The 13,724-nt window shown below is 43.2% G+C and overlaps 1 protein-coding gene across 1 annotated transcript in view; it reads right to left on the bottom strand.

Annotated features, from left to right (window-relative positions):
* PIWIL4 (piwi like RNA-mediated gene silencing 4) overlaps positions 1-13,501 on the bottom strand; it is a 43,505-nt gene extending 30,004 nt beyond the window's left edge. The window contains exons 1-6 of the mRNA XM_064577163.1: positions 13,270-13,501; positions 12,039-12,117; positions 9,111-9,242; positions 6,816-7,030; positions 2,792-2,913; positions 1,261-1,341 (exon numbers count right to left, since the gene is read on the bottom strand). Of these exons, the coding sequence (XP_064433233.1) occupies positions 1,261-1,341; positions 2,792-2,913; positions 6,816-7,030; positions 9,111-9,242; positions 12,039-12,117; positions 13,270-13,389 (749 nt within the window). The 5' untranslated portion in view covers positions 13,390-13,501. The remainder of the gene's footprint in view (positions 1-1,260; positions 1,342-2,791; positions 2,914-6,815; positions 7,031-9,110; positions 9,243-12,038; positions 12,118-13,269) is intronic.
* Positions 13,502-13,724: the final 223 nt, after the last annotated feature.

Genomic DNA, 13,724 nt, shown 5'->3' with positions numbered 1-13,724 from the left:
ACAGAGCAGCACGTGTCCACCCGGGGAACTACTGACATTGTGTAGGTACTTAACGTGCACTCCAGGTCGTTCTCTGTCAGGAGCTATGCTGCGCCTTGTAGGACGTCTGGCAGCACCCCCGGCCTCTACCCCCAGATGCTAGTGGCAGCCTCCAAGCTGTGACCACCAGAAATACTTACAGACCCTGTCAAATGTGCCCTAGGGGGGCAAAAGTGCCCTTGGTGGAGAATCACAGCTGTAAGATTGATACGTTTATACAGTGAACTATCCCAGCAGGAAAACCTCTAGGTTCAGAAAAGCACACAGACTCAATGGTGTAGACAGTGTAGAGACTTCACGAGAGTAAGAAATAATCTAAATGGTATCATGTACAAACACACAAGGGAAACCGTAGCAGAGGCTACAGCCCCTTTTCACATTTAGGGCTATCATGGACTGAAGCAGTGCGTAAGAAACACTTTCAGTTCATTTTGTGGACTTCATTTACGATGCTACTGAGCCAGCCTTTAGGACAAGCATATGCACTGGCGTCCAGTCCAGCTCACAAGAACTTCTCATCTAGGTCAGGGGATGAGGGACGAAGATGAACAGGATGCTTTATGCAGACCACTGTGACACACTCACTTACCATATGGAAACCCTACCATTTTTCCCCTACCTGGCAGAAGGCTGAACAGCCTGCCCCCTCATTTTCTATCTTTTATGCACTCCTTCCTGTTTACATATCTGTCTTTGGGTTACCAATTGCCTCTCCTGTCTTTAGCTTGACCACATATTTTGGAGAGCTAACAACCCATCCTAGACACAGCTGATGGCTTTCCCTGAAGCATCTACTTCCCATTTAGAGTGGAAATTCCAGTTTCATTTAGCTGACTTGTTTGTCTGGCCTCTGCTTATCCAACATCAACCATCTTTGGCTGTGCTAATTTCCTGTCAGCAAGAAAACAGAGTTTCAACTATGTGGTATAACATCATCCTGCTTATTCTGCTTTCATTATTACTTGTCACACACAGAAAACGCAGTTTCTGAATTCCTTCTAGGATTTATGATAATGAGCTAGCACACTAATAGAAGAAAACAGGCTGCTAGCTTCACACTGACGTTCTCCATTCTATAAAAAACTCGAAAATTAAAAAAATCCATTATTTTTCATAACACAGAGGCTCTCATAGGAGGCATAATGGTATAAGATTGCATTGTAAATTATGTTCTTCACATTATAACAATTTCAGAGTAACAGAAAATATAAATAAACGTACTTGTGCTGGGGAATTTCCACTGGTTCAGAAGGTTTATAGAAGTTCCGTCCAATTTGGTACATAGCCAACTTTTTTAAGATCCTACAAGTATACATTTTTTTTTTAAATCTTTGGTCAACATCAGGTAATAACAGTGTAATTCTAAGTTTGTCCCCATGCTGAACATCTGATAAAAATATGTCGAAACTATAGAACTCTCATTCTTTTAGCACTGGAAGGTTTAGATGCTAAATATACATATGAATGTATACATAAGAATTATGACTTTTCTATTCAAGAACGATACAACTGAAATTATTTTTGTCTGTTTGCACTTAACTGCAATGATAAATATGTGGTCACAATATGACTGTGGTTGTCACATTCTGGTTAGCATGGATGGGGTGAGGCAAGCCATGGTTGAAGGTTCTTCTGGCCTCTTCCCTATTTTGAGATGGGGAGGCTTTTTCTAATGAGGCTCCATAGCATGGCTGCCTCTTCAGCAACTAATCCTGGCCACCTCTGGAACTGGACACATCACTGATCAGAGGCTGCCCACTGCATGAGGGAAGTGCAAGCATTTCAAGTCAGGAAACACAGATAACAACCACATGATTTTGGTTACCAAATGTCATTGAGCCTCAGCCTCCATCTGATGATGTTGAATATGATCTAAAGCTACTTAGCAAGACTTCTGACTAGAATTAAGAAATAACATATCTGGGGGTGGGGGTGGATTCCTTTTGTGTGTCCTACCGAGCAAAACCCAAACCCCCTGTCCTCCTCCTGTGCAGAGGCCGTTATTGAGGAAAGGGCTGGTGTCGAAAGTTTATTATCATCTTGCTGGTCTACACTAGTAGTGTGGAAAATACTGGTTTACAAGCCTCTGTGTTCCCACTGGTCATCGGGGAAGCGTGCTAAAAATGTGGATTTCAGGCCCCACTCTTGAAATTCTCTTTACTAGGTCCAGTGAGGGGCTAGGAAATCTGCATTTATGGAGTTCCACCCAACAACCCCCGAGATAATCCTGAGGCGAGTGATCCCCACATCAGTCTGAAGGACACTGGACAGTGTAGTCACAACCTTCCTTCTGCCCCAGGGGTTCATGTGGCAGGGGGCTGAGGGTGGGGGGTGAGAGCAAAGAGCAGCTGGTGAGGCTAGAAGAATAACAAATCTTTCAGCTGACCAACCCAGACATACCTGATTTTTCAGTCTGGGTGGAGGGTGGGAGAGGGTACAGAAAAAGAAGAGAAAGAAAAGGCAGCCCCGCCCCACTCCCCCCACCCCTGCTACCACTGAGACAGCACAACCCTTGAGTTCTTTGTCCCAACTAACTCAGAGAGCACTGGATGACGAGGCAGATGCCGGTGAGAGGCTGTGAGGGACTGCGGGGCACATCACCGCACAACTACGTGAAAGCACGGGGAAACTGCCCTGCAGACAACACAGCTGCGGGCACATGGCCCACAAGATGGCCGAGGTTTGTCATACCCAGGCCCTGTACTGAACGGCATGGCTAGCCTCAATGAAAGAGACGTGTGAGGTTCCTCACTTTCTGAAGATGATATTGAGGACCTGGATGCACACGGGGGAACTTGCTGGCAGCTCCCTTGTCAGAGTGATAGTCATCTTTACAGTATTGCCTCTCGAAGTTTCACTTGACAGTTCTGTGACCTGGGAAAAGAGGTACTTAATGTGCACTCTAGATTTATCCTCAAGTGTGAAGAGCTAGAGATGATACAGCCATCACAATTTAATATGCATTAACAAAACAAAACTGCAGGTGTTAGTATGTAATAATCTAATCACATTACACTTGGAGGGTCTTCCTATCTTGCTAATCCTAGAAAAGTAATACATCTCTCTCCTAACTTCTTTCTTTCCTTTTTTTTTTTTTTTTTTTAGGATTTTATTTATTTATTTGAGAGATAAAGGTGAGCGAGAGACAGAGTGCAAGCAGGGGGAGCGGCAGAGGCAGAGAGAAGCAGGCTCCCCGAGGCTCGATCCCAGAACTCTGGGATCATGACCTGAGCCCAAGGCAGACATCTAACCTACTGAGCCATCCAGGAGCCTCTCTCTTCTCTAACTTCTTAATGGAGAATCAAAATCAGATTTAGGGAAAAGAGACTTGATCCAAAGATAAAGTGTTTCTTGACCTTATTTAGCTAAGGGGGGGGGGGCAGGTCACAAATTACTTTGAGAGTCTGATAAAAAGTTATAGGCATTATCCCAAGAAAACTTCACATACATATATAACACAATGATTTACCCATTTTCAGGGGGTTCATGGACACCCAGAAGCCTATCAGCCTATTCCAGAGGACAGCTTCTCAAAAGTTTATTCATAAAGAGAAAAGCAGAGGGGTGCCCGGGTAGCTCAGCTGGTTAAGCATCTAACTCTTGATTTTGACTCAGGTCATGATCTCAGGGTCCTGGGATGGAGCCCCGAGAAGGACTCCATCCTCAGCGGGGAGTCTGCTTGAGGAATCTCTCTCCCTCTCCCTCTGCCCCTCCCCCACTCGCACAGGGGGCACACTCTCTTTTCTGTCAAATAAATCCTCCTAAAAAAAAACAGAAAAGCAGAGAAGAGAGGAAGGAAGGTAAGGAGAGGGGATTTGCAAGAGGGCAAGTAGATGCGGGGAAAGTGGGGAGAAATCAGTAGACATTAAAACAGATAGGAAATCTGTTTTATTAATTTTTGAATGGTCTAGAGAAATTCGTAGGTTTCTTATAATCTGGAACAATGTTCTAAAAATAGAATGAATGCATGAATAGGTTTCTATACCAGCTCCCCAATGAAATTTGAAGCTTGTTAGATCAGACAGGACTTGGTACAGGCTTTTGGAATAATCAAGAGTGATCAAATCAGACAATAAAAATCAATGACCAAGGATTTTTCAGAAGGGTAAGGAATCAGAAGAGGCCAGTTCATTAGCAAGTATTTATGTATTTCATCCCTACTTTCTGTAGTTAAAGTGTAATTGTAATCACTTTCAGTTTGAACCAAAAATGTAGGGCAGGAATGGCTCATTGCATGGAAACAGAGAGAAATGTGTCCTTCCACAAAGTGATTTCTTACTCAAATTGTGAGAAATTCAGAGCCGCAACTTCCATTCCTTCCTGGCTAAACCTGAACGATCAGAATTTTCTAAGATACGCCCCTTGCCTTCTATCATTGTGCCTTTGCTTTCCCGTCCTCTTGTCTAGGAATCCCTCCTCTCCCCATCATCCCCTTCATTGACCCAAATCCTACCCAAGGAGCCTGTATCAGCTCCCACTGAAGTATTCTGCTTGGCAGGATCTTTCCTTTCGTCAAGCTCTGTATGACGACCTTGGACAAGATACTTAATCTCTAAGGCTCCAGGGGTGATGAGAGAATTAAGTGAGATCACACCTATAAAGAGCCTGGTAGAGTAGGGTATTCAAGAAATGTAATCTTGTGCTGTATTCATTGGTAAATAACTCTGCACTGTATTTAGTCGTAAATAACTTTAGTACTGAGTTGAAATGTTTTGACAAAAGCCTTGTTTCTTCCATGATGTCAGCACCCTCGCAGTCAACCGCAGGCTCTTTGTAAGTGCAGAATGAATGCGTACGAGTGGCAGCTAAATGTGACCAGTGAGGGCAAGCCACGTGGTGGCCACAGATACACAGACGGGGTCTACAAGACAGTAGAAGGCCAGGAAACAGCAGAATAGGACTTCTAGAACTGCACTTTGGGGGGCTGCGATCAATGCATTAGTGGAGGGGCTTTCTCAATAACAATAAGGATCCTACAAAGTGTGTAGAGGATGGATGGGAGTGCAGGATTAAGCCTAAGTCGATACTAAGACCAGAATAAAAAGATGAGCATAGTAACGTGTTTGTTGGGACACTATTTCTTTTTACTATTTCTATCTCACCGTCACTGGGTAGGAAGGACATGTGTTCACAAGGTATAAGACAATACTCTTGTAGAAACCTAGTATCACCTGCGTCTGGGAAATAAAGTCAACAGGCCTGATTTGTCTCACTACATTTTGTTTTGTTTGTTTTTAAAGATTTAATTTTTTATTTATTCGAGAGAGAGAGAACATGCAGAGAAGAAGCAAGTTCTCTGCTGAGCAGGGAGCCCAATGCGGGGCTCGATCCCAGGACCTGGGATCACGACCTGAGCCGAAGGCAGAAGCTTAACCGACTGAGCCACCCAGGCGCCCCATTATCTGACTGGGTTTTTACAATCTCTTTGCTCTTTACTCACCTGCCTCTTCATTAGATTCCATCCCTAAGGTCATACTACATGCTCATTTTGAATGAGAAGCAAATAATACGCTTATTCTGAGCATCTGTAGAGTAAAATTTCTCCATTTTGGTTAGGTACAATTGAAGTAAGCTGGACCACTCAAGGGGGTGTAAAATATTAACATATTTCATTTACTGTTACTGCAGATGTATCTACAAGCACAAGATGATCTTTAATGATAACAATACACCTGAAATATAGCATTTAAGTATGAGAGATACAATATTAGCATGCTATCGATGACTGGTCATTGGACACAATACTGAAGGATCAATAAGGACTTATGATGAATTAAAATGTTTCTAAATTTACAGATCCAGATTTTCCAAGCCCCTAAATTTAAGCTTATGGTATAATTTTTAAATTCCATATCCAGAGAAAATAATCACTCAAGCGGCTCCTATAAATCTCAGGCTCTCATAAAAAGATAAAGGCCCCAAGGGTGCTCAGAAATGCATTTCTTGAGGAAATTCACAGGGATTTATGTGGAGTCCAGAAATTTAAATTTATGCCTTGGTACCATCCTGTCCAAAATATTGAACTAGAGGATTAAGCTTTCTCAGGGATAGAAGCATAAAGTTTTAATTCAATGCTCTATTTTAATTTTTTATAAAGAAACTGGTTCTTTTTTCCTTGTAGTAATTTAATACTGCCTTAGAACAAAGCATATGATAAAAACATCAATAACAGTATCTTTATTTTAGGATTGAAAATTTGAGGGTATAAAAACATGGATAAAGGCATATGAATCATGCAACTGCCATACTCAGTGATCACACCACTAAAAAATATCCTTAGGATTGATATCAATAACTCATATTTCATGTGATGAAAGGAATGACAGTTTTTGAATCAGAGATTGATCTGAAGTTATTTGGACACACAGGTACAACTGTGCAGGAGCAAAAGAAAAGGAGAGCAAATTTAAGGCTCTGAAGCCATACGCTAAATGGTGTTTCTTAAAGTCTTGCCTATTTTGGAAAAGTTTTAAAAAGATGCCTATTTCAAGGACACTTTGCCTTAAAAAAAAAAAAAGTAGCAGTTGAAAAAGCAGTGTTTGTATTACAGCTCTTATTTTTAAGATGCCACATCATCAGCTTCCTAATTAAGAAATCAATTACTAATGAGGTCTTAATTAGGAAGTCTTTCTGCTCTCAGGCATGGAAACAGGAAAGAGTAAAGGAGTGAGACACTCATTCCAACTGTTACGACAATAAGCTAACCTCTTAACTATACACGAATGAGTGTAAGTATATACATGTGTGTGCAGGTATAAAAATTAACCATACTGTACCTTTTCTTCCAGTTTTTGTGAGAGAAAAAGGATGACGCCATCAAATGCTTTTGCTTTGTTGGAAAGTTCCTTATGACTATAAAGCAAAGCAATTCTCAGCCTTCTAGATTCTATATCTGGGACATATGCCACATGATACTGGTAGAGCTGCCAGTCCTGGGGCAAGTCTAATCTAAAGAGATTTGTGACCAGTTTCACAGGTACTCCACTGGAACCTGAGAAGACAAATAAAAAAAACATTTTTTAACCAAAATAAAATCACACCATGTTAATATTAATCACATCATTTGAAGTTTTTTTGGTTTTTTTTTTAAGATTTTATTTATTTGCGAGAGAGAGAATGAGAGACAGAGAGCATGAGAGGGAGGAGGATCAGAGGGAGAAGCAGACTCCCTGCTGAGCAGGGAGCCTGATGCGGGACTCGATCCCGGGACTCCAGGATCATGACCCGAGCCGAAGTCAGTCGCCCAACCAACTGAGCCACCCAGGCGTCCCTTGAAGTGTTTATTTGCCTATGCATAGTTGTTGCTGTAAAGCAAGGATTCTCGTTCAGCGACACAAGACAGGCTCTAATGACCTATAGCCTGATAACCTTATGGAATCCTACACACACACATTTAGGAATTAAAAAGGGGTCATGTGATCATGTGTAAAGCAGGCCTCATAGGAACATAAGAGAAGACACTGACATTCTTGTCCTTGCGAGAAGAGAAGCCTCAGAATTCAACTACCAAAGCCTGCCTTCCAGCTCTGAGTCTGTGCAATTAAAAAAATGGCTCAAGTAATATTTTCAAATCCTGCTCTTAGATTATAAAGACACTGTCCAGCTCTTACCATGAGCACAACCCCTAGCCCCTTGGAAATCCAGATAATCAAAAGTGAACCATACTTCTGAAAATTCTGAAATAGTTCAATCAGGGAAAATGGAATGCCCTCCGAAACTGAGGGGAGAACAGGGAGAGAGCAAGATGTTACACTTATCTTTCATGCATGAAAACAGACAAGGCCTCTGGGCTTGTTTGCTGCAGACACAGGGAGGCTATGTGGGCTTCCAAAAATTCCATCCCCTACAGAATTTTTTATTCACCTCTTCAAAGTCTACCAGACAAATTCAGAGGTGGCCTCGATAAACCTTTCAGTGCTCAAGATGGCATAAGCTCCCTCCAGGATAGAATCTAGGAGGGCACAAAGGAGGTACTTCTGACTTCTTGCAGGGAATCATCCAGTGTTTGTCTTACAGGAAAGACTTCTATTAAATGGGCACTATTTTGCTTCCTTTCATGAAGGAGGTGGAAACATGAGCCCCCAAGGTGGTGAGAAAGAAAAAGAGCATCGTGTGTGTTAATATTTCCTCAGTTTCTATGTATGGTAGACATCTGTTAGGAGCAAGGAATTCTTGTGCTATTTTAATTAAAGAAAAACTTTCTTTTGCTCTCCTGTATCCTGGGAAAAGGCAACATATTTTAGCTATTCATATTCATGGACAAAGAGCAGTCAGCCCAGAATGTCAGAGCTGGCAAGACCCTTGGAAATCACCTACACCAGTGTTTGCACACTGTAATCATGACCCATTAGTGCTGAAGTTAGGAAAATATATGAGATGACCCAACACATTTTATACAATGACTAGAATGCAATAGAATGGACCTGAGTGCCTTGCACATAGTAAGTGCAAGCACTGTTTCATAAAACTTTGTTTCAATTTTGTGTGTTAGTGTGTGTATGGTAGATAACAATGTATCTATTCCTTATTTTTTGCATGGTTGCAAAAAGTTTGAAGAAAATTGATCTGCATCAGGGAGTCTTTCTCAACTCTTAGGAGGGTGTCACAAAGCCTTTCAAGAATCTAATGAAAACAACAGACCTAACTTCCTGAAAATGCACATGCCCATAATTCTGGGTGCAATTTCAGGGGTGACCTTGGAAACTGGGTTAAAAATTCCAAAAATAGACTATATCTTTTTTTTTTTATAGCTGAAGTCCAGAGATGTTATTATTTCCCATATAGGAAAAGTGTTGGAAAAGAAAGAGAGCATCTCTTTCAACCCCTACCCCAAGTGTAAGGAGAAAATCTTTTCAACAAATGTCATGTTTGGGGGAAATATTCTTACTTCTACAAATAAAGGAGAGAATTAAGGCTAAAACAACTAGTGTCTAAATAATGCCTTGAACACAACAGATATTCAATAAATGTCTTTTAAGTCAATATATAAACTTGTTTATTTTAGATCTAGAAATTAAAATTCCTTAAGCAAGATTTGGTAACATTAAAAAAGTAATACAAAGGCTACGTACCTCTTTTGCAATCTCTCACGTGGGCCAATTTCTCTCTGGTACAGACACTCAGATCTGCGAAGTCCCGTCTGATTTTCCCACCTCTTTCAATGAAAGTACATCCAGCATCACCAGAAGGTATAACATCTTCACCTAAAATGTGAAGAGAACGCCATAACATCTCATGTTTCATTCTAGTGATACTGTTTACAACTACTCTATCAAAACTGCATCTCTAACCAAAGCTCAGATTTTTGTGTCTTTAATTAAAACTGGCCCATACTGCTGAAAACAAACATGACTATACAGAAGTCTTCAACCTAAAAATTGAAAATTGTAAAGGAAGCATGGTACATTTTGTTAGAAATAACAAACCATGAGTTAATTCTACCTCGTAATATTTATGTATAGTCTGATTCTCCTCTTGGTTAAGGAGAAAAAGCCCTATCCCCTATACCCTGCTCCACATTCATGTATGGAGGGTAGCTCTCCCCCCTTCAGCTCTTGCATAACACCCTGAAGACTCGCAGACAGACTGTCCACACCAACTTCTTTACAGATTGGGGCTGAATCTCTTACCTCTCTCAACCACGAGAAGAGAACTGCCCAGAACACTGATACTAGTTTTTGTGCTAGATAATTCCTGTGAAAATGAAAGCCAGCATTTCACCTTGGGGCATATTACTTACTGTTAGGTTCTGGCAAATATGAAAGTAAAATCTGTTTCTGTTTAAACAAGTACAGAGATGTTGGTTTTCTGGATACAACTTTGGCACTTTGAAGATAATGTGAAAATAGGAAAAGTACAGAATATTACTACAAAGCAAGCGTAGTAGTAATATTACTATGAAGTAATAGTATGACCAATATCTAACACTCTGACTCAACCTCTGTCCTTTGATACAACCACTGCAACTGCCTCAAAATACACCATCACTTGCTCCAAACTGCTGCTCAGACCCTTTCAGTGGAGTCTGAGTCTCCCAGGAAAATCACAAGATTTAAAAATGTTTAAAAATTATTCTTACTAGACTATCTATATCACTCACTGCTTTTGGTTTCAAAAGATGTTGGGTGGTTTCTAAAAAAGCAATCTACCATAAGATGGTAGTTGCCAGGTGGCACCTGGGTGGTTCAGTCGGTTAAGCATCTGCCTTCGGCTCAGGTCGTGATCCCAGGGTCCTGAGATCAAGCATGTTGGGCTCCCTGCTCAGGAGGAAGTCTGCCTCTCTCTCTCCCTTTGCCATTCCCCCTGCTTGTGCTCTCTCTCACTGGCTCCCTCTCAAATAAATAAAATCTTAAAAAAAAAAAAAAAAGATGGTAGCTGCCAGGGGTTAGAGGGATGAGTTATTGTTTAATGAGTACAGGGCTTCAGTTTTGTAAGATAAAAAAAGTCCTAGAGATGATGGTGGTGATAGTTGCACAACAATGTGAATGTCCTTAATACCAACAGACTATACAATTGAAAATGGTTAATATGGGGCGCCTGGGTGGCTCAGTCGTTAAGCGCCTGCCTTCGGCTCAGGTCATGATCCCAGGGTTCTGGGATCGAGTCCCACATCGGGCTCCCTGCTCAGTGCAGAGCCTGCTTCTCCCTCTCCCTCTGCCATTCCCTCTGCTTGTGCTCTTCTGTCTATCTCTCTGTCAAATAAATAAATAAATAATCTAAAAAAAAAAGAAAGAAAATGGTTAATATGGTAAATTTTATATTATGTATATTTTACTATAATTTTTAAAAATAAATAAAAGTTCCATCTCCAGCCCTTGCTAGTCACAAGAATGTGCAGCAGACATGGAATGCAAATCCCAAGAGAAGCCGGACAAGGCTGTGGGTGATGGCAGTGGTGGTGGACCTGACGCACGGCCTCTCAGAGCAGGTGTTCTGAGAGACCACACGCACTTCTGTGAGCTCAGATCACAGCGGGTGCTTGAGGAGAGTTAGAAAAATCCCGGTGGACAATAAGAGAGCCCAGCAGATGACGGTGGAAGGCCTGATGATGATCCACAGAGTCTGGGAGAACCTAAGTGCTTAGAGCTTACATCACTTAACTTCATAGTCAGAGCAAGGGAGATGGCTAACAAGTTTCAGCAGTGGTTACCGGGTGAATTATGTGTCCCCCAAATTCATATGTTGAAGATCTAACCCCTCATATCTCAGAATGTGACTATTTGGAGATGGGGTCTTTAATAAGGTAATTAAGCTAAAATGAGGTCATTTGCATGAGCCCTAATCCAATTGGACTTGTGTCCTTATAAGAAGAGATGAAGTCACAGACAAATACAGAGGGAAGACCATGTTATGACACAGGGAGAAGACAGCCATCTATAAGCCCTGGAGAGAGGCCTCAGAAGAAACCAACTCTGTGGACACCTTGATCTTGGACCTCCAGCCTTCAGAATTATGAAACACCACATTTCTATTGTTTAAGCCACCCAGTCTATGGTACTTTGTCATGGCAGCCCTAGCAAACCAAGGTACAGGGAAGGCCAACCACACTGCAATAGTGACTACTTGCGGTAGCATGTGGACACGTATCCTGAGTCCAAATCTGGATTTGCAGTGAACAGAGCTACCATCAGATGGTAGGGAAAAAAGAAGAGAGCATGGCAGCTGCGGTGCCAGGTTTCTACCACCCCTGCAGGGTGGGGCACTGACACTTCTATGTCATAAAGAATTTCTGAACATCTTTCAGAATTATTCAGTGAACAGACAAAAATCAGAAGACTGGATTCCTGGTGCCTGTGGATGCCCAACTGCCAAGCAGTATCAGCAAATTCAGTGGCAGACTGTGTTTGGGAATCCCAAAGACACCTAACACACACAGGGGATCCTCCAAGAAGAGGTAAATGGGATACTCGAGAAATGACCCTGCTGCTGTAAAGCTTAGCAGTCACTCCTGTTCCATTCGCATGGAATGGAACGGAATGAACAGACAGAGCTGCACTTACATTTCTCAGACATCCTGCTTGTTCCCACGAAGCCACTGGTAGAGGATGCTTCATTGTTGCCAATATCAACAGATGCAGGCTAAAATGGGGGGGGGGGGGGGGAAGCTTGGTTACATTTAAGTCATAAATCAAAAGGTTATCACAAAATAAGAACTGTATCATGTCCTAAGTCATCAGACTACCATGAGCTAATGATGAGGTAAAATGCTTACGAGATGATGGGAAGAGACTGCCCATTCTAGAAAAAAAGGATAAAGAGCAGCTATAGTTTTCCCCATTTATCAAACTTTAATTTTGACTGTGAGCCAGATATAGCTGTTACTCCTGGAGGTGTAAAGAGGTAGAGCTATGATTCTCATGCCCACGGGGCTCATCAGAGGGAAGGCAGTAGAGATGAACACAGACCTCATGCTTCTGCTGCCTCCAGACACGGGGTCTCCAATGTAAACACGTTTGTAGCAAGAAAATAAATTGAGCCCAGAGGACTTGGGCCACCAGCTCAGGTGATGACTCTCCTGAATAAATGGGTCCCAAATTAGTTCATGAAACAGACCAAGCGAACCCTTAATATTTCCTCTTTTCACAGTAACTACTTCTCTTTGCTCAAGAAGTATACGCTGGCCTGCTAAAAAATGCATGAAGTCAAGAGAAAACAATGACATGAAAATAAAGACACAATGACCACCGCCTACTCACTTGAGAACTTTTGGTCTAAGAGACTGCTCCAATCCTGACAGGTAGGAGTAACATCACTCAAAAGTTGCTGATTTGCCGGCCCATTTAATCTAATCTTGTCTAAGTCTAGCCAGGAGTCCTACCCACCGTGGCTGGTCAAGAAACAGCGGGTGAATCTAAACCACATCTCTGTTTGAGATTACTTATGCGAGTGTATGAATTAGTGAGACAAATCATATCAGAGCATATGCCCTACAATGGTACAACAGTTCTTTCCAGGAGACTTAAAACCGAGTCAAGTAATTAAACACTCAGAAAGCAGAAGGGAACGACGCACTTGCCTCTGATCTTCAGTACTCTTCACCGGCCTCTTACTCGGATAACCCCCCCCCCCAAGGGAAAAAGGTGAGAAACCCTGGAAAGACCCGAAGCCGAGCGGGAAGATACCCCACTACTTCCCAGCAGAGAGGGAGAGGTAAAAGCAGAGGAAGGCGGTGTGCGTGAAGGCCACGGACGGGGAGAGAGCGAGGCCCCGTGGGCCCCGCGTCCTACACACCGAGGGCGAGGGCGAGGGCGAGGGCGAGGGCGAGGGCGGCGCCGGGGTGCGCCCGGCTCCCAACGCGGCGCTGGGGCTGCGGGCCATGCCTCTGGCCCTCACGCGGGCGCGACCACTCATGTTCCCGAGGAGCGCAGGGGGGCTTCCAAGGCAGCGAGGCCTCAAGGAGGGTATTTTCCCCTCGGCATCCGGAGGGCGAGGCTGGGACGCCAGGTGGCGGACGCGGCCCGTCTCGGGCTCCGCGGCGGGAGACACAGCGGCGGTCCACGCGTGGGTGGAGGGGCGCGCACCGCCCGCCCGGATTCCGCGCCCTCCGGGGAGCACGTGACCGGGGGCGGGGCCCAGACTTCCCTTGGCTCTCCATCCCCCCTCCCCCATCCCCCCTCCCAATTTGGCATCGTCCGACTCCTGGGTTTTGCCCATCGTCCGTGTGTGAGCTTGCAAAAGGCTTGCTT

This window comes from Mirounga angustirostris, unplaced genomic scaffold (genome assembly GCF_029215605.1).
Source record: "Mirounga angustirostris isolate CCGP_5_RB_7025 unplaced genomic scaffold, mMirAng1.0.hap1 SCAF_13, whole genome shotgun sequence".
In the NCBI taxonomy this organism is placed as follows: domain Eukaryota; kingdom Metazoa; phylum Chordata; class Mammalia; order Carnivora; family Phocidae; genus Mirounga; species Mirounga angustirostris.
This window is presented reverse-complemented; position numbering and strand designations above follow the sequence as displayed.